Source organism: Homalodisca vitripennis, unplaced genomic scaffold (assembly GCF_021130785.1).
Source record: "Homalodisca vitripennis isolate AUS2020 unplaced genomic scaffold, UT_GWSS_2.1 ScUCBcl_297;HRSCAF=1987, whole genome shotgun sequence".
In the NCBI taxonomy this organism is placed as follows: domain Eukaryota; kingdom Metazoa; phylum Arthropoda; class Insecta; order Hemiptera; family Cicadellidae; genus Homalodisca; species Homalodisca vitripennis.
Genome location: NW_025776429.1, coordinates 43702 through 70384, shown reverse-complemented (window position 1 = coordinate 70384; position 26683 = coordinate 43702). Strand labels below are relative to the sequence as shown.

The 26683-nt window shown below is 33.4% G+C and overlaps 1 protein-coding gene across 2 annotated transcripts; it reads left to right on the top strand.

Annotated features, from left to right (window-relative positions):
• Positions 1–710: 710 nt before the first annotated feature.
• Positions 711–26402, top strand: LOC124370565 (UDP-glycosyltransferase UGT5-like). 2 transcript variants are annotated; one of them, XM_046828857.1, is made up of 6 exons: positions 711–1603; positions 6901–7144; positions 7722–8326; positions 8402–8627; positions 11809–12028; positions 25433–26402. In XM_046828857.1, exons 3-6 carry the CDS (start codon positions 7919–7921, stop codon positions 25470–25472), a joined length of 894 nt encoding a protein of 297 aa, XP_046684813.1. In that variant the 5' UTR covers positions 711–1603; positions 6901–7144; positions 7722–7918; the 3' UTR covers positions 25473–26402. The 2 variants fall into 2 exon arrangements, with proteins under 2 accessions (XP_046684813.1, XP_046684812.1); XM_046828856.1 differs by lacking the exon at positions 711–1603 and adding an exon at positions 4260–4388.
• The last annotated feature ends 281 nt before the right edge of the window (positions 26403–26683 follow it).

Below are 26683 nucleotides of genomic sequence, written 5' to 3'. Positions count from 1 at the left end.
GGTGCTAATGTCTGATGTAGGATCAGGACATTATCGAGTGACTTGCAAGGAATAAAAATATTGTTTATTATGACGTTTTTAAATAAATATTTTATATATCATCACGATACATATTTAAAAAACTATGTTAATTAAAAAAATCCAGTATTTTCAATTATTTAAATATTGAACTTTATTTAGTAAAATGTACCAAAATAACTGTATCACATATGTGAAATACAATGTAATTACATTTGTGTTGAGTTATATAAACAGATTATTACAATTTTATTATTTAAGTCAGTCCTTTTCATCACAAAACATCCAGAAACATAAAATTATGAATTCTGATTATTATTAAGAATTTATGCTAAATTCCTTGTTATATTTTAATTCTACTAAAAAACTAAAACCGGTACAAGGAAGAGTTACGTTCAGGGCCAAAAATAGAGGGTAGCAGGTGTGGGGCTTGTGTCAGACCAGGAAGTTTTTGGAAATAAGGAAAGTTTACTACTGAGTTTTTGTCTAAAAAATGTTTAGACTTTTAATTCGCTTAATTTTAGTTGTACTTTGTTCATGTATAAATACTATGGACATTAATTTTAGGCTATACATATGGCAATGCACTTGTTATTGCTGCTGAGCAGCATTCATTTATCTAATGTAAAAAAAAATAATAATATTCTGACTGTACTCTTGTTTTTATTTATATCTCTATTATCCATTCTTATTTATGACAAAATAAAAATACTTGTGATTTCAATTTAATTTAGGTGATTTTATTTTAATTTATTTCAGTGTAAGTGATGGTGAAATTCATCTTTATTTTATTAAGTTTAGCCATATGTCATGCAGCCTTAGCTCTATACTGTTTGGGAAAGTAAATTCATGGTGATCTTTGTGACAATCACTTACATTTTAAATAAAACTTGTATTCATAGAGGTTGCATATGAATTCTTTAAAAACAACATTTACAAATATGTGATCTGATTATTCTAAATCTAATGAGCCTCCAGTCTGCAATATGGCCTTGGTCTCTTGTCTGACATAACATCTTGCAGATTTTCCCTGGGTTCTGAAGCTACTTTTAATGTACTTCCTCAAGTATCAGAGACAGATTATTTCACCATCTGGGGTTTGACAATTAAGAAATGACTCAAATTCTCAAGTTCTTTGATAACTACTTTAGCTCTTTCACACGCATCTGCTATTAGATAGTGTTTATAATCTAAAAATTATTTATATTGTAATTTTTTTTAAACAGTAACAACATTCAGGATGATTTTATGTTTAGTATTAATAAAGTAACTATGAATAAGGATTTTATAAATTTTATTTGTTGTTTATAAAAATTGTATTGGTTAGAAGCAAAGCAGTTTGATTTTGTATTTAGAATAAAGCAGGAGAGAGTAAAACAGAGCATTAAATGTCAAGGACATTTTTTTCCTAGCACTAGCATTGTATGGAAGGAAGCAGTAACCAGATAACCTAAGAGTCCCAGCTGATTCTAACCTTCAAAAAGTTTCTCTCTCTTGTGTAAGCCATCCTCAATAGAAACTGGTTGGAAATATTCTATGCATTCTTCAGTCGTATGGAAACAGTCACTTTGTGTGATATCTACAGGTAAAGAGTAATTTTTTTAGGTTTATAAAGTTTAATTAAATGATTTTCTTACAAAAATACAATACAAATTTGTACTATTTTGTTTATTTATGTATTTATGTCTTATAAAAACATAAATGAATGATTATCAGAATATCAATACTCTCCAAAGGATAAAAATGGGGCCTGCCTTAGTCACTGCTGTATAGAAAGACATTACTTGAGAGTAAACAATTGTTTTTACGGGAACCGTTGGTCGTGCTGAAGGCTCAGCTGAACTTCAAGTACTAATGAGTGTACCGGTTGAAATTTGTCCAGAAATCAAGATGTGATCACTTTCATGGTCTACTGTGTTTAGGAAGAACCACTGGATATTTATATCAGAGTTCTTTAAAATTTTTCTGTGAAATTTGTTTTAGCATTAACACAAATATGAATCTTTGGAAATATGAGGTTGCACTTGTAATGGGTTTCACTATTCAATACCAGAATGGCATACAAACCTTTGTGTGGTATATAGTAAAACATGTGTTGCCTTTAGTTCAAATACACATCAAAGAATATAACATGTCATTTTGTATGAACTTTTTATTTGAATGTCTAGTAATAAAACACATTTTATTTTAATAAATTTTCATTTTAAATTAACACAAACTATTTGTTATTATTAGTGTTTATTAAATGTTTCTATAAAGATAATATCTAGTTTTATATTAATAATATTAGGTATATATTACGGTGTAGTGAGTGAGGTATAATAATAAATTATTGTTTTATACACTGTTAGAGTTTAAATTTTTGCACTAACAATTTAAGGGTTACTTTTATTAACTACTAGCTGTTACTGCGGCTTCGCATGCAAAGTTCAAAATCAAAGTCCTTATAGTACTCAGTAAACACTTATTATGAAATATCATGGCCCTACAAAATTTTTCAAACTTAATCAGACTATGTAGATTTAGCTAGCATATAAAGCTGTAACATGACTTTCAGTACTGTCTTTGGTTTCTGCCACAATAAAATGGTTTTGAACATATGGATTTTTTTGTAAATACCAGCTAGAATAACAACAAAATTTACTGTCTAAATTAAGATTCACTACCTTATTGGTTGCAGTAATTATAAGTAAAAACAGTAATTTATAATACATTAGATATAAATAAAACTAGCAGTATGACTTAATGAAAAAAAGGTCTCATTTTATTCAAAGAATGTCATTCATGTTATCTTTTATGCAATAAGTTTGTAAATTAGCTTTGTCATTGTTTTTATTCAGTTTTATCTGTTTTGTTCCCAAAATGTTTACAGTGTGCTATTTGATAAGAAGGATACTTGACCGAAAAGAAAATGGAGGGGAGTGGAGAAGAGAGGGTAGAGTAGTCTTCAATCTGTAGAGACCTTGAGAAGATATTGGAGATTATTTTATTAAATTACCTCATACGAGGGGGTACCCAAAAAAAAACCGGAATTATTTTATAAAAATTATATATTATCAAATTTTTTTTACAATACGACCTTATCTCCTTCAAAATAATCTCCATTACAACTAATACACTTGTCCCAACGGTATTTCCATTGATCAAAACATTTTTTGCAGTCATCTTTAGAAATGGCTGCAAGCTCGAGCTTCGTTTTTTTCTTAACCTCTTCAACGCTGTCAAATCGTTGACCTTTCAAGCCTCTTTTCATGTGTGGAAATAAAAAAAGTCGCATGGAGCGAGGTCAGGCGAGTAAGGTGCGTGAGGCAGTGGAACCATGCCTTTTTTGGCTAAAAACTGCCTGAGATGGCTGTGTGTGCCGGTGCGTTGTCGTGGTGGAAGAACCAGTCTCCAGTCTGCCACAAATCGGGTCTTTTCTGGCGAACACTGTTGCGCAATCTTCTTAAAATCTCCAAATAAAATGTTTGGTTGACAGTCTGACCTGGAGGAACAAACTCAGAATGAACAATGCCTTTAGCATCAAAAAAGCAAATCAACATGGTTTTGATGTTTGATATGACTTGCCGACATTTTTTTGGACGAGATGAAGATGGCGACTTCCATTGGCTTGACTGTTGCTTCGTTTCTGGGTCATAACCATAGCACCATGACTCATCACCAGTAATTACCTTTTCCAGAAAATCGGGATCATTTTCGAGATGTTCTTTTAGAAGGCGGCAAGTTTCAACTCGATGTGCCTTTTGATGGTCAGTTAGAAGTCGAGGAACAAATTTGGCAGCAACCCTTTTCAGTCCTAAATCTCCTGTTAAAATTCGCTGAACCGAGCTCCAAGTTAACCCACTACTCTCTGACAGTTCCTCAATTGTCTGTCGACGGTCGGTGAGCACAAGTTCACGAATTTTCTCAACATTTTCGTCCGTTTGAGAGGTTGATGGACGTCCAGAACGAGGTTTGTCTTCAATCGACATGTCGCCATTTTTAAATTGAGCGAACCACTCGTAGACCTGAGTTTTCCCCATAGCATCATCTTTGTAAGCTGTATTCAACATTAAAATAGTTTCTGCAGCATTTTTACCAAGTAAAAAACAAAATTTCACAGCTGCACGTTGTTCACTTAAACTTGCCATGACAAAAAACTAAACAAGAACAAAACAGGGTTAGCGAAAACAGTCACTACGAACGAACAGAATGCACTAGAACAACGGAACTGGGGTCACTGAGCTCGCAATGGGTTGCGCGACACACGCCTAGCGGCAGGAATGTGTACTACACGCTGCCGGCTGCCAGCAATACAATTCCGGTTACTTTTGGGTACCCCCTCGTATGAGTGTGGCCTGCATTCAGCTGTAGCTCAGCTTTTAATACAAGTAAGGTTTGTCACATAACCTAAAATGCACTTGATTAACATGAATTGTCAGATAAAAATAACCAGATAGAAAACATATTAAAGATAATTTCTGTTATTATTGCTTTTAGTATATATTATATTTAACCTTCTTATAATAACTAATAGCAATCAGGGTTAATGTTATGAATTTACTTCATACAGTAAGAAGCAAAAAAAATATTATAGAGATATCATGAATTTTTAAATTGGAATTGGCTGATTTGTCATGAAAGATTGGTTGTATTAGTAGATTAGAATCCTTCATGGGAAGAGATAAGTTGTTTCCTCAGAACATTTTTTAATAAATAGGCGCAAAAAATGTTGTTAAGAGTTCTTTAAAAACAAGTTTTAGTCTTTCACTATTAGTAGTAATAGCAAACAGTGAAAATGGAGTAAAAATTTTTGTAACAATAATAATTGTTACAAAATATTCAACTCTAAATATTTAGGTACTGAAATTTATCAACTTTATAGTGTAAAAATAGTAATGGGGGCATATGGCTCCTTTAGAGAATGAGGATATCAAAGGGAGGATTAGTTTTTATTTATTTTATCCTGAAAGTAGACTGGCAAAATACAATGTTATTTCTGGCTCTTCCATTTCCTCTTGTTTTTTGTAGGATTTTACCACTCTATAAGTGTACTGTATGGAGAAACTTGTGCCAGTGCTCCATATTTCTGTAATCATCTATAAGTAAGTCCACCCCCTTGAACTCCCATTTCAGTTACAACTTTTATTTGTTTTTAAAATGTTCATTTAAAGTAATAAAACTAAACACAGTTCCAGCATGAATCTGGCTCCTAACTTTTTCCTTTCCCTTTCATATTCAGAAAAAATAAAAATGTTTGAAATGAAATAAAAAAATATGGTTAGCTGCTGCCTTTTTCAAATTAATTGATATTTTGAAAAATGTAGATACTTGCTGCAAGTCACTGTTTATATAGTTTGCCTCTATAAATATTAACTCCAAATTGAACTGGTTGGTTAATGTCAAAGAATTAATCAAGATTCAACAGTTGTTGCCTTTGGACATGCTGACATACAAATCAATTGATACAATTTGTGATGACACCAAAGCTGTTAATTATCCAGCAGAGTTTTTAAACTCATTCGATTTACCAGGCATGCCACCACATAATTTACAGTTAAGGGTCGGATCTCTAGTTATTTTCCTTCGTAATTTGGACCCACCAGGTTGTGCCACAGCACGCGATTAATTATTAAAAAAAGAATGAAAAACATTGTTGAAGCCGTCATTTAAAATGGCAAATTCCAATGTGAAAAAATATTACAACCATGGATCCCTATAGTACCCACTGATGTGTCAAGTCAATTTAAACATTTTCAATTTCCAATAAGATTGGCATATGCAATGACTATCAAGAAATCTCAGGGCCAAACGTTGTCTGATTGTAGGTTAGGTTTGAGCACACCACGATTTCACTTGGACAATTATACATGGCGTACTCTCGAGTGGGCAAACCATCCAGTTTGTTTGTGTTAGCTAAAGATGGGCTAACAAACAGTATTGTATACTCTATTGCGTTCAGGGATTGATGTAAATTAATAAAATTATCATAAGTATCATATATGAATATAATTATCAATACAGAATAAAATTTAATAAAATGAGAAAATATGAATGTTTAATGTTTTGCTATTTTTGTATTCTGTCATCGTTTACCGCACTCCATGCTTCTTCCACTCATACACCACATCCTCGCATACTTACAATAATTTGTTCATTTCTTTCTATTAAAGTAATCTCTAACATGAATTTATATGGTAAAACAATGTTTGCCGGATCAGCTAGTTTATTTATAAACTTTTGAATGGGGAGTAGTTTTTAGCTCCCAAGGGGTAATATTCATTGAAGTTACACAGAAATTTTTGGTAAATGCTACCATTAGGACAACTGCAATAGCTTAATTTTGTATATAAAATCGGCAATGCATATAATGGAATAAAATTATAGTAGATATAGGATTTTAAATGTTTGAAGTCACATGCATAGAAATGTTTGTAATTTATTAATTCTGCATTTACCAACCAATACGTCTATCTTGTCATGTTCAAACTAGGTTGTCCAGGAGACTCTTACTATAGTATTCTTGATTATACTGAAATTGTAGCATATTATTGTATAACATTACAAATACCATATCATCACTCTGTCTATGAAACACAACAATGAAACTATAAATGTACACTCTTCCAAATACATTTAATAATTTTATTTATAAATGATTAAATGAACGTGTATATGAAACCTTTCATAGAATCAGAAAATACTCACATACAATCAACTGTGCAAATTTTGTAAGAAGTAATCATAATGTTCAAAAATACTTTAATGATGTGCACTAAAATGAAAAATGTTTTTTAGGCAGCATTGTAATAGATAGAATAAACCTAGACAAAATGTAATTCAGAGAGACAACATATCATCCTTAAGTAAAATTTAGATAGCTAATTTTAATGTTTTTATTAGGTCATGAAAGGTTCGTTTCTGCTGTCAGTCGTGCTTCTCCAAGCACTGGGCTGTGGTCTTGGGGCAAGGATACTGGTTGTGCTACCGTTTCCTGCCAGGAGTCACTTTTTCTTCTTGTCAGCCATCTTGAAAGCCTTGTCTCAGAGAGGACATCACATTGTTGAATATAGCCCCTTCCCTCCTAGTAAACCTCTTCCTAACTACACCCACGTTGAGGTCCATACATTCCTTGAGGATCTTGTCAGTGAGTGAGAGAATTATGATTTAAATAGTATTAATCACTAGTAATTTATATCTGTGGTATTTATTTCTATATATTCTTTGGCAACTACAAGTGATTTAAGAATGTTTTAACTATAATTGCTAATGTTGTGTTTAATTTTATTCACTTTGTTCACTGATGTTAACCCTAGATTGTGTGATAACCATCTGATAAGGCTCAACATTTTCCATTGTTTTTAAGTTTTCAGATCTTTTAGAAAGTAATTTAAGCTCAATATAATATTAAGTTGAAAGTGAGTTCCTGTTTGCCACGTTTTATAAGAGCTCTAAGACGCACTTCTTTGATATTTACAAGTTGTTTTTAACATATTACTGTCCTCCTGTAGGATTTAAATTGTCCAGAGGTTTAGTTTATCAATGTTTTTAAAATTTCAAACACTCTCACCAACTCTTTAGTAGATATTGAGGTTAAAAAGGGGATTTCAGTTTTATGGGGAGTAATTTAAGAAGTAAGGTTAGCCTCAGTGAAGTGTTTAGAAGTTTAAAAAAATTTCAGATCCCCTTGGAGAACATAATCATAAAAGTTTTTATTGTTACAGATGATTGGAGTTTTGAAGAATTTGAGGAAATGGCCCAAAAGGACCAGCCGGTTGTTGGTTTAGGATTTATGAGTATATGGAACATTTAAAGTGCAGTGTGTGCAGAAGCATTTCAACATGAAAACTTTAAAAAACTTATCAACTCCAATGAAAAATTTGATCTTGTAATCACAGAATCTTCATTTGGACAAGAATCGATGCTTGTTTTTGGACACAGATTTAGTGCACCAACAGTGACTCTGCAGACATTCTCCTCCTGGAGTGGTATTAACAAGAATGCAGGAAATGCCTTATCAATCGCTTTCATCCCTGATACCATCTCATATATAGCCTCAGATCAAATGTCTTTCCATGAGAGATTCTTGAACTTCATCTCTACTGTGACGACCCTCTTTATGTACTACAATCACCAGCTTCCATTACAAGACAATGTACTGAAAGAGAACTACAAGATGGATGCTCCCCCTGTAGCTGACATGGTTAGCAATGTCTCGCTGTACCTCATCAACACTCATCCTACCGTGGAGTATGCGCAACCTTACACTCCAAATATCATTCCTGTTGGAGGAATTGTAATAGAACCTGACAGAACATCTCTTCCTCAGGTGATTTTCTTTTTGCTTCCTTTATAATTCCTTTGAGAATAAAATGTCTCAACTCACAGCTGCCTCTTTTTTCAGGACATCAAGAAATTCATGGATGGAGCATCCAAAGAGGGGGTGATTTACTTCAGTTTGGGAACCTTAGTGCCTATTCATCGTATGCCAAAAGAAAAGTTGCAAATGTTTGTGAATGTCTTCAGTAAACTAAAACAAAAAGTGCTGTGGAGGATTAATCTTGACACCATACCTGGCCTCTCTGCTAATGTGAAGCTTACAAAATGGGTTCCTCAACCAGGGGTCTTAGGTAAAATGTAACCTGTTTAGACTAAATTTAGTACAACTTTTGTACACATAAAATATAATTATATAATTATTTACTGGTATCAGGGTGACCAACATCAATATATTTTGTGCAAGAATTAATATGTTGTCTCTTGTTAATGATAGGTTAGCATCTCAATTTTCATCCTGAGGGCCAAGTTGTAATAATGCTGAATAAGGACCGTATACAGGAACGGTAAAACTATCAGACGTTTTTAAATTTATAATATTTTTAATATTTATGAACGTTTCTGCATGTTTATTGTTTCTTAAATAGTAAAGGAGATGTAAATTAATGAAAAACATAATAAAAAACACAAATGGAATGATTTACAAGTTGAAAATGGCATCAAATTAATGGTTTATTTATTACCGTGTATAATTGTCTCAGTAAAGCTATTAAACACTTTTCAAATCATCTCATTTGGTATTAAAGCAATTACTGGGTGACAGGGTTTATTTGCGTACATTTTTGAAGTCACAAAAGAAAAAAGACACAAACACAGAAATCAGACTAACATGTGGCTAAAAAAAAATACATTACCATTTCAAAAGATGATATGGCCACAAAATCTTCTAAAGTAATCCAAGCAAAATGTGATGTATGGGCAGTTGCTTTGTCTTTCAACTAAATTATTTTAAAGCTATTTATTGTCTTTTCAGTTTATAGGAAAAGCTGGTCCAAAATTCTCAGGTAACGTTCTTGTTTTAACTGTACAGTTTGCCCATTTAATGGAAAAAATTATGCATATCTTGGTTAACCCATACTACTCTATAATTTTGGCACTATGCAGAGGGCGCATGATATTTATGCGAATTTGAATCCAACCAATACCAATCATTGTTTTATTGATGTGCCCATTAAAATAAAAATTAACACCCATTTCAATAATTTTGTCATTACTTAATACTATCCATTCAATCAATCATCATCTGTCCAGAAACTTTCTGATTTACTTTGTAGAATCATCACTTTTAAAATACATCTTAACAACAAACACCTGATGTACACAGGACCTAGGTATTCTGATATCAAAAGTAAGTTTGAAAATACACTATTCCCCATTATTCTCCTTCACACAACTGCTCAACTGTACACAGACAAAACTTGTCAGATACTTTTGCCATTCCCTGTATAGCAAGTATACTTTTGAATGAAACCACATGCCTCAAAGCAGTTAATAAAACCTTTGCAAATCTGTATTAAATGATAACAATTTTATCAAACAAACATTTTGGTTTGTTTTTTCTTATTTTTCCAGTGTGTTGTGCTCTGTTACATTCTCCAACCCATGTATGATAGATTCTGATGCTTTATTATTTAGTGTAACAGAAGAAGTTGGTTGTAATTTAATGTTTTTGTACATTAGTATTACCCTCTACAATAACGGTTTTTGTTTCAGTTTGGAATCAATGCCCATCAATTTAATAGTGTGTAGCTCCCATACTCTTTTTACTCATGTACAAAATGTAAGAGTTGAGCGAAATGTAAATTTATACCCTCCTATATACAGGGTGATTGAAAAGTAAGATGCACCCCCTCTTTACTTGTTTATTATTTTAGATATGTGAAATCTGTTTGTGGCACTCTTACTACCTACAAAGGGTTACACTAATAATGATAGTTTTAAAAGTTTTGACTGCCAGGGGAAGTGAGGTGGTGGTTAACTAAAAATTTTCAACTAGCACTTATAGTCATGTAAAATATAATTTTAAAGGTCTTGGTTAGTCAATATCAAATACACTTAAAGAATTGAAATCGAACCACCCTAAAAGAAATGGCAGCCCAAAACGTAACTGAGTATTATTGTGATTCATAACGTAGAGACTAATGCCTAATTTAACAAATAATGAAAAATCAAGTAAGACAAAACTTAATTGCAGATAAGTATTGTCTTATTAGGAAGGGAGCAGTTGGGAAAAATAATACCCTCTTGCTTATCTGATTCTTAACTTGTGCAATGCTTTTATCCAATCAGTTTCCCAAAAATCAGTTCGCTTGAAAGGTCTTACTTATTTAGTTACCAAATACTGAGTTTCTACTGAGTTTAGTTGTAGTTTTTAATTCACAGTGTGATGTAGCTATATTATTATTACGATAACACCCCAAACTTAATGTTTTAATGTGTAATCCAGTAACTCCTGTTTTGGAACGAATCAAAATAGATATAAAAACAGCTGAGCATTATTGGTCAGCTGAGCATTGTTGGTCAGCTGAGCATTGTTGGCAGAATTGAGATAACTTTTTAAACTTTGAAGAAGTAGTTATGCTTTTTAGTATACATGTTTGGTTTCCCAATGTGTTTTATAACCTATGTTTGGGTTACCTTCATTTTTTGAGAACTTATTGAGAATATAGTAGATCTGATTACTTATGCTAAAAGGTACCAGGGATACCTCAGATATGGTGATAATCGAATAATACAGAGATTGCAATAAAATATCGTAATTAACAGAAAACCCTAATATTTATTAATAAAACTTGTTAATTTATATAATACATTACTATATTACTCTCCCTTACACAGAATAAAAATTATAGAAAATGTTACTTGCCAAAGATTTTTGCTATAAGCTCTTGCCTCTTTTCTTGACTGCAATATTGCACCAATGCTGAATGAATATTTCATCTTGCGCAGTGCCCCCCCCCCTCTTGCTGATTGTTGTAACCTTTAGCTGCTTCCAAGACCATCAACTATTATATTGTCTCCTCCTTCATTTTGATGATAGTTGACCACATCGGTCATATCCTTGTTTGTCATTTGGTAATGTTGGTTGTCAGTATGTCACTCTTTGATGTTTTCATTGATAATAGTTATTTATTACCCAGCTGTAACCAAAGGCACATTTTAACCTTGCATCCTAATTGCTTGAACTAGCAATGGCCAGTATAGCCATGCAAAACACATAAGGCGCTGTAACGTTCCATACCTTCGCACATCAAAAACAACTTAACAGATTTTCACTAATAATAAGTTTTTTTAATTAAGTTACCTTGCATAACCAATCTACTGGTTACTGTATAGCTAATACTAGAAATGTAATGTGAACAGGACATAGGAGGTTAAACACAACAAAATGGGCATTTTGAAGAAAACTAGGAAATTACCATTTATATAAATCTAAAACTATAATATACTATTTTAATTTTTTTGTTATTTCAGCTCATCCAAATTGTGTTTTGTTCTTGACACATGGGGGGCTGTTTGGACAACAGGAAGCCATGCATGCAGGAGTACCAACTGTTAATATTCCGTTTTTTGGAGATCAGCCATACAATGCCAAGTTTGCGGAGCATCGTGGCATCGGAGTCAAACTTATGTTTAACGATTTGTCCGATGAAACTATCTCCACTGCTATTAGAACTGTCCTGGACAATCCAAAGTAAGCCGTAGCCATAAAGATAATGGTGGGATACCAAAAATACAATTCAGCCATTTGTAAAGTTATCAAGAATGTACAATTAATATTTATATTAATCAATATTCAAATCAATTCTTAAGTAAAATTGTCAGTTCCTTTTACTTACCGTATTAAAATACCAATGATATTTTCAATCTAACCCTTATATACAGGGTGAGTCATAAATATGGTAAAATATTTTAAGACGTGATTGTAGAGCTAAAAATAAGAAAAAAATGTTATATAAAGGTAGGTCCGGAAACGCTCCATTCGTGAGTAATGGCTGGCAAAAGATTTTGCTTTGTTTTCAGTTCACCTGGTGGAATTAAGTGATTCTGAAATGTTTTGTTCTTACTTTTTAACTCAAATAAGGTGGATTTATAAAAAAAAGCACCTTAAAAATAAAATACAACCACTCTAGAGGTTGTAGTGTAAACAGTTTTTGAGAAAAAGTATGAAATTCGCCAAAAATCTATTAAACAAAAATACCGTCTTAAATGTTTGATGTCCAATAACATTGTTAAATGACCAATAAACAAATTGTTTTTCCTAATACAGATTGTAGAGAATTTTATTCTGAAAACAACCATAAGAAGCAAAGTTGTAAAATGTGTAAAAAAGCTATGAAATTGACTCCTCACGTATTACAGTACACAACAAACTTTTGCTGTTTTATGATAAGGAATTAGTATCTGATTGGTAACAGCTGGTAATAATTAATCATTTAAACAACAGCTGCTTAAACATTTTTAAATAATACATAATCAGCTGGGGATTTACATGAACACGTGCATTTTGAACAACGGAGGTCATTTTGAGCATCATCTTTAATCTTCCTGTGAAACTTTAATCGATTGTAGATATGTTTATTGTATTTAAAAATACAATTTCGAACTAAAAAAATGTTTGTTTTTCACTAGCTGTTACCAATCAGATACTCATTCCTTATTATAAAACAGCAAAAGTTTGCTGTGTAGTGTAATACGTGAAGAGTCAATTTCATAGCTTTTTTACACATTTAGTTAACTTTAATTATTATGGTTGTTTTCAGAATTAAATTCTCTACAATCTGTAGTAGGAAAAACAATTTGTTTATTGGTTATTTAACAATGTTATTGGACATCAAGCATTTAAGACGGTATTTTTGTTATTAGATTTCTCGAAAATTTCATACTTTTTCTCAAAACCTGTTCACACTACAACCTCTAGAGTGGTTGTATTTGATTTTTCAGATGATTTTCCTTATAAATCCACCTTAATTGAGTTAAAAAGTAAGAACAAAACATTTCAGAATCACTTAATTTCACCAAGTGAACTGAAAACAAAGCAAAATCTTTCGCCAGCCATTACTTACGAATGGAGCGTTTCCGGACCTACCTTTATATAACATCTTTTTTTTATTTTTAGCTCTACAATCACGTCTTGAAATATTTTACCATATTTCTGACTCACTCTGTATTTTCACCTGTTATACTAAAAACTATTTTAAAGCTGTTTTTGAGCACGGTGGAGTCTGTCCGATTGCTCAACGGTCATGTCATTCATCATGGCGTCACAGAAGTCAAAGTATGGTAATATAAGAATCTTAATGAGCATCACCTTAACATTGAATGGCAGGTACAAGGCAAACTGCTTCAAACTGTGGATGCTACCAAAGACTCTTCTGCACGTTATTGTAACTTGGTCAGTCCATTTGAGATTTGTGTTCATAGTGGGTCCGAGATTTTTCAGTTTGTTTTGGTAATTTAGTTCACAACTGTTAAGTTTAACTTTCGGTGCGGTGTCATGATTAATTCAGTTTATCACTCTCGAGTTACCAATGCATTGCTTGCATTTTGTTTTCATTTAGTTTCAGTCCTTCTTGTGTCGCCCAAAAGTTAATGTTTTCTATATCCAAGTTGAGTAGTAACACAAAAGTGACTAGATTGTTTGGTAAACAGTGAACATATATTTACAAATCTTCGGAGTAAAGATGATAATTTGAATGGGTTATAATTGAAGTGACATTGTTTACATAAAGTGAGAATAAAAGGGGCCCAAGTACAGAGCCCTGTGGGACCCCCTGTGTAACGGGTTTCCAGTCTGACATTTTATTACCCTCCTTCACATATTGCTGACATCCAGTAAGGTAAGACTCGACCAAATGAACACAGTCATCGGAGAAACCATACTTCTTTAATTTGATGAGAAATCAAACCAAGTTGGTACAATGCAGTTGAAGGAAGGTCTGGGAGAAGTCAAATAATATTAAAATGGTTACTAGTCTCTTATCCATTGCCAATCAGATGCCATCAGTAATCTTCAATAAGGCTGTAGTGGTACTATGATTAAATCTGAATCCAGATTGGATTTGGTCAGAATTTTATTGTTATTAAGGTAAGGAGAAAACTGTTGGTGGACTACTCTTTCGAGACATTTCAAGAGACACGAGAGAATACATATCGGACATAGTTCCGAAGGAGTTTGAGGGTTAATTATCAGGACAAAACATAGGGTGATCTCAGACATTCAGAGATGAGAGACTAGATCAGATGATTGGAGTTATGTACAAAATTAAATATTAACATAGGTACATAAATTAATGTTAGAGTTAAAATTACGTTAGGGACAATGTTATACATATTATACATATACAAGCGATTATAATCAGGGTCATACTCAGTTTTGGTGGGCCCTGGAAAAGATATTCAGCCAGCCTCATCATGTACTGCCAGCTACCCCCGTACAATTGTAGCAGGGCCCTGGTAAAAATAGAGCCTGGTTATAATAGAGTACCAAGGATTAACTTCTAAAAGTGCTGTATGGAAATAAAATATTTTTGCTTAAACATTTGAAAGGGCTCTTACTTCTTGAGAGCAATTTAAAGCAATTTTTCTAATCAAGTAAAATTGGCATCGAGCAGGTAATGATCAAGACAGTTGATTAATGAAGAAGAACAAAGTATACATGAATCACTTCGAATTACACAGGTACTTATTTTTATAACTAGGGATAATGATTATGTGTTATGAGTAGCAAACTCATCTGTATTCTGCTTTTGTGTAGTCAACTTTGTCTAATCTAAAACATTGAACATTTGCTAATAATGAGTGCTAAACTGTCTATGAACTTTTACAACAACCACATGATCATTGTGGGTGTTCATTATAACATTAGCTGATGAAATGTTTCATTTAGTTCAATTGTCTAAATTCCATCTTGTTAGCACATTGAATTACTGGTTTATTTATTTATCTTTACAAGATTTGGGCTAAGTAACTTGAAGGATAAATGTTGTTGTTTTGCACCAGTATTTGCTTTTATAAGGGATGTACTCACCATCTCAAGAATATTTTTTAAGGATGACCTCATAAGAGTGGAAACTCAAAAATATGTCAGATTCACATTGTGTTTTTAGATGCACAAATGACAGTTTGAGTGACTTTGCCATTACAGATGTTTCAACTGTTATAAGTGCCAAATGTGTTGGTCAGAAGTCTTTATAAGAGGAGCTTGATAATGTTTGTAGTGGTAATCAAAATATCAATGTGATTGAAGTTGAACTCAATATGAGATAATTTGTCAGTTGAGTCTCAGTTATCTGGGAATAAGGTTACACAGCAAAGGCACCAATCTGCTGTCTATTTGTGTCAGATAAGATAAAGCACTATAGATGTAACTTAAAAGTAGGAGAGTAGTGGGTACACATGATCTGCAGAGAAATTTAAACTTGTTGCAAAAAAAGAGAGCTAGATTACATGTTATTAACACTTTATATGGTGAGTATAATTGGAAGAGAAAAATATAACCTATAAAGGAAAAATTTTCTGAGCCTATCCTTGACTGTTTTCTTGGTAGTAGCCTTTTTGTTATTGGTAACAATGTTTTGGAACATGCTCCGAAAATAATACGTTGGAGGTTGGATAGTTTCAAGATAAATCTTGTACATTATTTTTTTTTATCATTATTTGATTAATACAAAACTTGTCCAATGAAGGGTTGAGTTTTTTATTTTCCCATGAACTATCAATGAATTATTATACTTAGTAAAATATAAAAGAATATTAGCAGTTTTTAAAATACAATCATATGCTGAATAATAAAATTGGGCAACAAAATATTGCTAAAGATAAAGATGGTTGCAATAAAGATTTTTAACTCTTAGAACATTTCTCCCAGCTCATTATACTTTGGGAAATGTTTAGTGATCTTGCAAATCCCTATGGGTTTAGGGAGTTACACGGTTCACTTGTTCTCATACCTGATTCAGGCTTGATGCTAGTAATGCATACAAATTTGTTTAAACAAAAAGAAAAGTTGATCTATTTTTTAGTCTTATTCTGCCTGACCTTATAAGCCACAGGCTTGTGCGAGAATCTTATCAAACAGAATAATGGGAAGAGTACAGTATGAGGTGAACATTACTTGTGCTTTTACACAGACAGGACTTCCACCTTCAGCTCAGACCCTAGACAGTGCAGCCACCAGCTCTCAGGGTTCAATGTTTATTGCTATGTCTAAATCTTTGGTGTATTATGGTTTTTAGACGTTCTTTGGTAAACGATCTAATTTTACAGGTAGAAAGAAACCTATTTCAGATTTTGTACATAGTCGACAAATTATGTGTTCAAATTTAATTAATTCACTTGTAAGAGTTAACTGGTCTTATATAATAACCTTTGTTCACAGATAATTAATACATAGTAGAAGAGGTTCAATTTTAAGTGTCCTGTCAAAAACCACAATTCAGTATCTTAGTGACTTATCACACTATATTTTAAATATCAAAAAGATGACTCATCACTTGGTATATCAATATAGCTACTCTTTTTATTATTACTTTTTATTATTCTAAATGCATAGAATGGCCAGATAAGAAAATTAAAAATCTATCCAAGAGTGACATTGAATCTTGGCAATGCAGTAAGTGCAAATCTATCGACATTACTATTGAAGCGGTAAAACATTATGGAGTGAATTCATTATAGCTAGAAAATACTTTAACTCAGATAGAACCCAATTGCAATACAAAGGAGAATCCTCTGAGTTCATATACTATTCAAAATGATTATGACAATTTAAACAAATCAATAAAAATCTTAGAAGATAGTTTGCTTGAAAATGAACTTTTAGTAAAAAATGATAAAAACGAAGATAAATTGGAAATAGCTGCAAAAATTGGCGCTGCTTTATTAGAAAAAAACCAGTTGCTAGAAGGAAAACTTGCACTTCTAGAATCCAAACTCACCAGTGCTGAAGCAAAAATAGAAGAAATGAGTATTGAGGAAGAAAGCTATCTGAGGAAAATTGAAAATCTTCAAAAGATATCTGAATTGGAAGTACAACTTGACAACCAGAAAAAGCTTAATTTAGACATCCAATACACTTTTGAAGAACATGACAGGAAACAAGAGGAGATTATCAATGAGCTAGTACTAAAAAGAAGGGAGTTAGAGAAATCAATGCTGCTAAAGAGACGGGAAGGTCACTGCAGAGCATCCTCTTCTCAAGAATATGTAGACACTGAGACACAAACAACCCCAATACCTGATCAGCCTCCAACAAATGCTCCACATACTGGCGCACTATTTAGTTCCTCTGCTCTTTTGCTGGACATAGCACAATTAAAGAACAGACAGGAGCAACTGGAGCTTATGGTCAAGGAATTTACTGAAAAAATCTTTGACCAAAGCCAGGCAGCAACTTTGGCAAACAACAAATTTAGAGAAGCTTCTCCTACTTTAGAGCGTGTCCAGATGACACCCTCTAGAAGCCTTACTACCACCAACAAAAAGAATAAACACAAAGTATTAAAGGGGAAAAAATCAATTTAGTGTGTCACTGCAAGTTGCAAAAAGTAAAATTAACCATCAAAAACAACATAATTCTAAAATAGAACCTAACCATAAAAGTAAGCAGCCGCCTCCTTTGAAGTTGGGATCACTTCACCCCCGTGAAAATTCAAAACCAAGACCACACAATGAAACTATAGAGGAATTCTTTGACAAAAATATTGACTATTATAAGCAAATTATCACCAGTAACCACCATAGCAGAGAAACAATTACAGATTTTAATAGCAGTGACTAAGAAGAGGCTCTTTTTTTAGAATCGGGCATTTCAAGGAAAGGGAGACAAAAAACTCAATAAAAGGAAAACTTGCAGTCCTGCACCAAAATATAAGAGGGCTAGTAAATAAATCAAATCGCCTCCTTCACTTAGCTGAGTTGAAAAAGCCCGATGTCATCATCTTAACAGAGCATGGCCTCAGACAAAATCAGATAGAGTCCATACAATGGTTACCCGGCTATATCCTAGTTACCCACTACAGCCGTGCTAACCACAGGCTTGGAGGAGTAGCTATTTTTGTAGGTAGACAATGCACTCCAAAATTACGTTGAAGAAATTGATGTGTCTCAATACTGCCAAGAACTTGTATGTGAGGTCGCACTTATGAAGATCAATCTCAACAATTATATTACTTATATTATGGGTACGTACAGATCGCCAGACAGTAATCTGGATGTTGCAATGGCTACATTATCTCATCTAATAGACGACAAAAAAATTGAGAACAAACCTCTTTTAATAATGGGTGATATAAATGTCGACATACTCAACCCAGACAGAAATACTACAAAATTAAATGAAATGCTTGCTTACCACAATGTTCAGAGAGTCAACTTGTCCGCTACAAGAATCACTCCTACATCGAAGTCATCTATAGACTGGATTGTATCAAATAGCACCACTGATGCACTTGATACAACAGTTTTTCATAATGGGCTCCCTGACCACACTGCCCAGATGTGCACTATTGCCGACCTGAAGAGAACAAGTTTGCCTAAATCAGTGCATAGAGCTATTGGGAGTAGAAACTTACATGAACTGAAAGGTTTGCTAACAAACAAAAAATGGGAAACTGTGTATCCTTCTTTGAACTCAGAAGAAGCCTACAACAACTTTAGAAAGCTAGTGACAGCTGCCCTAGATGCTGCATGGCCCCTTATGACAGCTGGTAGCAAAAAGAGAACACTAAAGCACTTCGCTGATGCAGAAGCACTAGTGCTCAAGAATGAATTCCTAACTCACCTTAATGAGTATGAAACTACAGGAAATCTTGAGGATAAAAACAAAGCAATGGATCTCAAAAAAACCTATGACCAAAAACTGAAAACTCTGAGAAGCCAAGCTATTGCTAGTAAAATTTCCAACTCAGAAAACAAATCTAAAACAATCTGGGAAACAATAAATACTGTCCGATCAAAAAAACAAAACTGCTCACCTGAACTAAAACTAACCATTGATGGAGAGCTTATTGAAGATACATCTACGAATTTCAACGACAATAGAATTCAATAACTATTTTGCCAACATGGCAAAAAACACAATTAACCTTAATAAAAACTCTCATAGAAAACCAGTCGAACCAGCTGAACGCATAGGCACTTAAATTAATGAACTTAGTTCATTAAGACCCACAAGTCAAGAGGAATTAAGATTAATTATTAAAAACTTTAAATAAAAAAACTCAGCCGGTATTGATGACATATCCACAAAAATACTAAAGCACTGTGCAGAAGAACTTATCTATCCCCTTACTGATATCTTCAACAAATCTTTCAACGAAGGACACTTTCCCTCAGCACTGAAAATATCAAAAATCTATCCTAAATTTAAGACTGGCAGTAAATCAGAATTAAGTAATTACAGACCCATTTCATTACTACCAACTGTCTCAAAACTTTGTGAGAAAATTGTTCTCGTCAGGCTATTAGAACATTGCAGGTTGAACAACCTGTTAAGCAGCTCTCAGCATGGCTTCGTCAATGGCAAGTCAACAACTACAGCAATGATTAGCTTGATAGAATCAGTGACTGACAGCATAGAAAAAGGCAACCTGACTACAGCTATCTTCTTGGATTTGAGCAAGGCTTTCGACTGCCTGGGTCATGACCTCATACAGAAGAAACTAAAAGCACTTGGTGTAACAGAAACAGCTCTGAAATGGTTCGAAAGCTACCTCAAAGACAGAAGTCAAATAGTCAAACTAAAGTCTACTGAAAAAGGGTTGACTAAAGCATTCCGATCACAACCCCGTCCTATACATAGAGGTGTCCCACAGGGATCCGTGCTGGGTCCAGTGCTTTTTATTCTTTTTACTAATGACCTTCCAGAATACTTACATGAATATACTAAAACTTTGATGTACGCTGACAATACAACCTTAATCCTTGACAACAATACACCTGAAAACCTTAGTATAAATGCTTTTATTGCGGTCAACATGGCATATCAATATTGTGATGGAAATGACTTAGTGGTTAACCCCTCTAAAACTACCCAACTAGGGTTTGGGAGAAGAACAGGACAAATTAATTGCTCACCAGAAGTTAACTTGGTTGAACAAACCAAATTCCTCGGAATTACAATTGACTCAAGCTTATCCTGGACACCCCATATTGACCAGCTATGCAATAGACTAAACTCAAGCCTATATGCACTCAAACAGGTTAAAGAAATTGGTGATCTGACTACAGCACGTACTGCCTATTTTGCTCTATTTGAGGCACATATAAGATACGGTCTAGATGGGGAGGGACATCAAATGCTAACATGACCAGAATTCTAATCCTTCAAAAAAAAGCAATAAGAATACTTGCAAACCTTCATTTCCGGGAAAGCTGCAGAGAGGTCTTTGCAACATTAAAGATCTTGACCGTGACCGCTCTCTACATACAAGAAGTTATTTTATATGTTGACAGAGAAAACCTATCAAGGCTTGAAGACCTGCACTACTACAACACCCGCAACTCAACTATGTATCCACTACCCATCCACCACTTAGCACGGTATGAAAAAAACCATCCTACATAGGAAGAAAGCTGAGCAACTGTCTACCGATAGAAATAAGAACGAAGAAGGGGAAACAGCTAAAGACTGAACTCCATAAACTGCTCTCACACCAGGCCATCTACACACTTGAAGAATTTTACCAAATGAACAATCATGGACATTAATATTCTACTCTAAATGTTTTATGTCACCAATTAGGTTTATTAATTTTTGACACTATTCTGTACTTGATGTATATGAATAAAGAACATTTTGACTTTGGCTTTGACTTTGACTTAGGAAGTTTATTATTAACAATGGAAGGTTTAAAAGGATACAAGGATTTTGTACGTTTGCCATTGTTTTACACTCCAAAATGTATAAAAATATGTTATTAAGATTGAAATCTACTCTCTTCATCAGGTGTAAAATAAAATTAATACATAAGCATGTACTTAAAACCTACATGTAGAAAAGAAATTAATCATACCCCAAAACTGCTAATAGTTCAGACAGGAGAAAATGAATTGACATTTTGTACCATATAGATATAATGATGTTAAATGTCCAAAATCCTTTCAAGTTCGTTCTTATGTTGGTAGCCACATGAGAGTCATGTGAACACTGTACAGTTGTAATGGGAAGAACGGGTCTTTAGAATGATCCGGCTTATTCGGATCAGATCACTGAAATGAACCGGTTCTTCAAATCATTCAGATCACTGACGTCACTCATTCAAACTGCGATGCGCCATCTGCGTGTTCAGATCATTGAAGGAACCAATTAAAAGTAAACAATTAATTTAGTAAGTTATTTTATCTTGATACAATCAATTATTTTAGTTTAAATTATCAGTATTGATTTTAATATTAAAAATACAATTAAAAAAGTTTATTTCAATGTTATTTCGTCCTATGTAAAATGAAATATAATTGATAAAAAATCACTGTTATTATTATTTGTACTGTAAAATAAGTTTTAATGGTTCAAACGCTTTGTAAGTAAAATACGATAATTTTCAACGAGGTTTAACTATCGCCCATGATAAATTCAGATTTTAAAGGGTTTTCCTCTATGCCTAGCAGATCACTCAAATAATAAAGAACTATGAGAACCGAAGAATGTAAGACTGGCTGGCGACTTTCAGCTCACGAGTCGTGATGCAATGGTTCATTCAATCAGGTGTCGACTCACCAAATGACCCGGCTCATTTCATCACATGATCTGACGGATCTCAGTGAGCCAGTTTGTTCATGATCTGTGCATCACGACTGTACAGATGGAATATTTTATGGTTTGTGATCGACTAACAACTGTTGCGTTTTAAATTGTTGCCAGTGGGTGTCAGAACTTAAGCCAATGTTCTTTTCTTTTTAAACACAAGATATAGCTCATTTTTTACTGTAATTGTCAGTATTTTAAATCAAAACAATGATATTTATATTATTGAAAAATGACTTATGTTTGTTAAATTAATTATAATAAATGTTTTGGTTGATCTTTGCAAATATTCAAAATTTAACTAAATCACGTCTTTTATTTCTGTTTTGTTAAAACTTCCTTATTTCAGATTTAATGACTATTCTATAGAAACTGATGTAACCTAATTAACCATTATAATCCAGAAGTATTGTATAAACACTCAACCTGGTTTTTCTTGAAATTATAAGAGGACTTTCCACTAAGAAATCATCAGCCATACTAAATTTGGTGGGAGTCAAACTGGAAGCGTGTTAAAAGGGTTAAAAATATGAAGTGCAAATGTTTTTCTCAAATCATATTTTTCTTAATTTGATATGCTTCAAATTAAATAACAGATTTGTAAATAAATGCTAAATCAGCATCAGCTAACCATACAGAAACCAATTGATTAACTAAAAGTCTCAACATTAGTCTCTAAATCTAGTTGTCTTTTGTTAGCTGGTGATGTTTTTGCTCCTTAGAGAATAAACTCAAAAATATAATTATATTCCAAATACATAGGGTTACCATAATACCGGATTTCTCCAGAGATTACTGGATTTTGAGGGAAAATATAACTTGAGAGAATTTTCACAAAAAACTAAAAGATTCCTTTTTAAAAAACTGTTTACATAAACATAGTATGTTACGGAAATTTTATATTGAAATCATATTTCAGAATGAATAATATTAAATATTTGCTTCATCATGTAAACTTCACTACATCAATTAATGATTGCCAAAGCAACACCTGTTCTTCCTTTACAATAATCTGATCAGGTTTCAGAAATAATAAAATCCATGTCTAATCTTCTAACTAAAAGCAATCAAACAGATGTGAGTGCCAGCATTGTTGATATTAAAGGTGAATTATGTGAGACCTGAGACCCATAAAAATTGGTGAATTGAACCTAGACTGAAGACTGCAAAGAGAGATTAGATATTATTGAGAGTAAAACTGATCAATTAAGCAAGCCATAATACATCATCAGTGAGCTACATGATTGGGAAAAAGGTCAATAATGTACAGTTGTACAATACTCCTGAATTGACAAGTCCTGAAACCAGAACACAAATATCACATGATAGGGCTCTTGTTGATAAGCTAATTCAAATTGGTGCCTTGGATCTTGAACACATAAATGTTAAGATACTGAGACTTAAGAAGCAAAACCGGGGATAAACCAAGGCCCATGAAGATTAATTTAGAAAATTCAAATAAAACATATCAGTTTTTCAAAAAATGTTTATGTAATTTGGTTGTTGAAGCAGATGTAGCCTTCAGAGATATAACTATTTCTAGAGACATAACTCACAGGGAAAGATAAAACATCAATAATATCCAAGGTGAATTGGATCCTCACAAATCTCTCATCTGGGACCATTCCTAATCAGCCTATTTGTGAATGACATTAATATTTTGTTGAATAGTCACTTCCTTCTCTTTGGATGTAGTGATATCTCCTTCTTCAAGATAGTCTATGAGGTATACTCTACTAGACTTACAATAGCAGTTATTGTAGATTTATCCTTTATAAAACTATGTTGTCGATCGGTAAGCAGATTGTACTGTACAAGATGATCAACAAGTCTATTTAAGGCCACTTTTTCAAAAACCTTTGAAACTGTGGGTATCAATGCTATCGGGCGATAGTTGTTTGCATTAGAGGTGCTACCCTGCTTGAAAAGGGGTATTACTTTGGCAAATTTCCCATCCCGACTGGTTCAGTAGTTACTTGACAAATAGACAACAGGTGATTGATTTAAAATATGCAGACAAGGGTGTAACTCGCTTAGTACAATATAGTCCACTAATGAGCTCCAAAGAAGTTCCTCAAGGGTCCGTCCTTGGTCCTGTCTTATTTATACTGTTTACAAGCGATCTTCCCACATACCTGGAAGAATATGCATCCACTATTATGTATGCGGATGATACTGTTCTACTGCTTAGTCAAGAAGTCAAGAAGTTTATTAGCCATTGGTCACAACAATATGAAATAGGCATCGTCAAAATATACAGCACTGATATTTACAACAACAAAATTAGTTATTACAATATTGTACTAAATTATACTAATTTTATGACCAAGTAACAGGTTTAATATAATCTATGAAGAGTGTGCACATGGTTTTGTTAATTACGTTATAGCTAATACAGTATAGAAAAATCAGAAATCTACAAATCAAACTAGTGATAAACATCCAGAATCACTTGAAGTCTCTTCAATGAACATGGCTACTCAGTACTGCCACATTAATAACCTGGTGCTTAATGAAACTAAAACAAAACAACTAGTCATGGGGAGTAGAAAACATGAAGTAGGACTTTTACCAAATATCGACGCAGTTGAAGAAGCTAAGTATTTGGGAGTTGCAATTGACATGGGCCTCACATGGAACTTGCACATTGACAACCTCTGTAAGAAATTGAGTTCAGGACTTTACCTGTTTCGAAGAGTGAAATCAATAAGTGACGTCAGCACTGCAACTATTGCGTATTTTGCCCTTTTTGAGATTCATCTTCGCTATGGAATCTTGGTCTGGGGTAATTCCAGTGCAGCAAACATTCATAGATTGTTAGTCTTACAGAAAAAATGTGTCAGAGTTCTAGCAGAGTTGCAGCCAAGGGAGAGTTGCAGAGCAGCTTTTGCAAGACTTTCAATCCTGACTGTAGTGTCATTATACATCTTTGAGACAATAATGTATGCACATAAGAAGAACTTGTTAAGATGTCATGATTTACACCAATACAACACACGACATGCTGCTGACTTCGCACTACCAGAACTTCGTACAGCCCGTTACGAAGAGAAACCATCCTACATGGGGGCGAAGCTGTTTAACTGTCTACCTGCTGATATTAAAACACAAGAGAACCTCATGACCAAGCTGAAAAAATGGCTTTTTAAACATTCTTTTTATTCTATTGACGAATTTTTGAACTGAAGAACTTTGAACCATCATTATGACTAATTTGAACTTACCTGATGAGACCATGTTTTAAAACTGTAATTACACTATTACAACATTTTTTTATTGACGCTTTTGTAATTCTCTATGAATTGTACAAATAAAGTATATTATTGTCTATTGTCTATCGTCTATTTGCAGATGGTGCCAAGTTGTACAGAGAGATGTTCTCTGTCTCTGAATAGATGGATCTGCAGAGTGTTCTGGAAAAGATTCAAACCTACTGTCTTATTAATGGAAGGAGTCTGATTCAAACTAAATGTTTGGTCACCACCACCAGACCAAGGCAGAGCCATCAGTTCGACTTTAAGCTCCAGGATGTTGTTCTTTTCAGGTCAGTGTTCGCGATCTTGGAGTTCTTTTAACATTCGACTTCGGTTTGTACATTACCAAGTTGGTCAACAAGGCCACGAAAATCCTTGAACTCATTAGTTGGAATTGTTGCTGGGGCTACTCTCTGCCATTTCTCAAAGCTCTCTATAGTTAACATGTTTGACCTATAATGGAATACTCCTCTGTGGTCTAGTTACCTTACCAAGTGGGGCAGATCTCATTTCTGGACTCTGCTGAGACAATTCTTCTGGATGGTTAGTGTTAGGTTCAGCTTACATGGATGTAGACCTGCAAGAGGTTCAACACCACTAGCTTCATAACCTGGAGGTCTGCAGAAAATTGATGGACATGGTGTTCCTCTTCAAGATCTTAAACGGTCTGATCGACTGTCCAGAGATATTCCAACTCATCGTTCTTCATATCCCTTGTAGAGCACACCATTGTCAACTATTGATCAAATTCCAAACTAACTACCAGTACTACAATACCATACCCAGGCTGATAAGGACTGGACATAAAGTGTGCCAACATTAAATTCTACGGCTCAGTCTTCGTAATATTTGAAAAAAATTTCAATGGTTGGATGATCTTTGTTTTCTAAGTGAGCTACTTTATTAGTTTAGATGTGTTGTGCTCTGTTATTTGGTTGGTTGCGTTATACCTAGATTATTGCATTAAAAAAATGTAATATGTTATAACTTATAAAGTTACTGTTTCTCAGTTTGTCATAGTTGCCCAGTCTGTTATATTTGTTATTATTATTGTTCATTGTTGTTATATTATTGTTGTTTTATATATTTGTTGTTGTTTAAATTTTATAATTGTTGATCTATTTTGTATGTAGCTAAGTTTCTTAGGTAAATACAATTTAAGGAACACTATCAATTAATTGTCTACCACAATTATTTATGCACAATATTTCATAGTTTCTTTTTTTTTTGCAAATTGTTATTATTTTGCTTTTTGCATTATCAATCTTTATGAATGTACTGTAACTGTAAAAGGGTGTATTGTCATATGAATAAATAAATTATTATAATGCTGTGGCTTTGTTCCGGT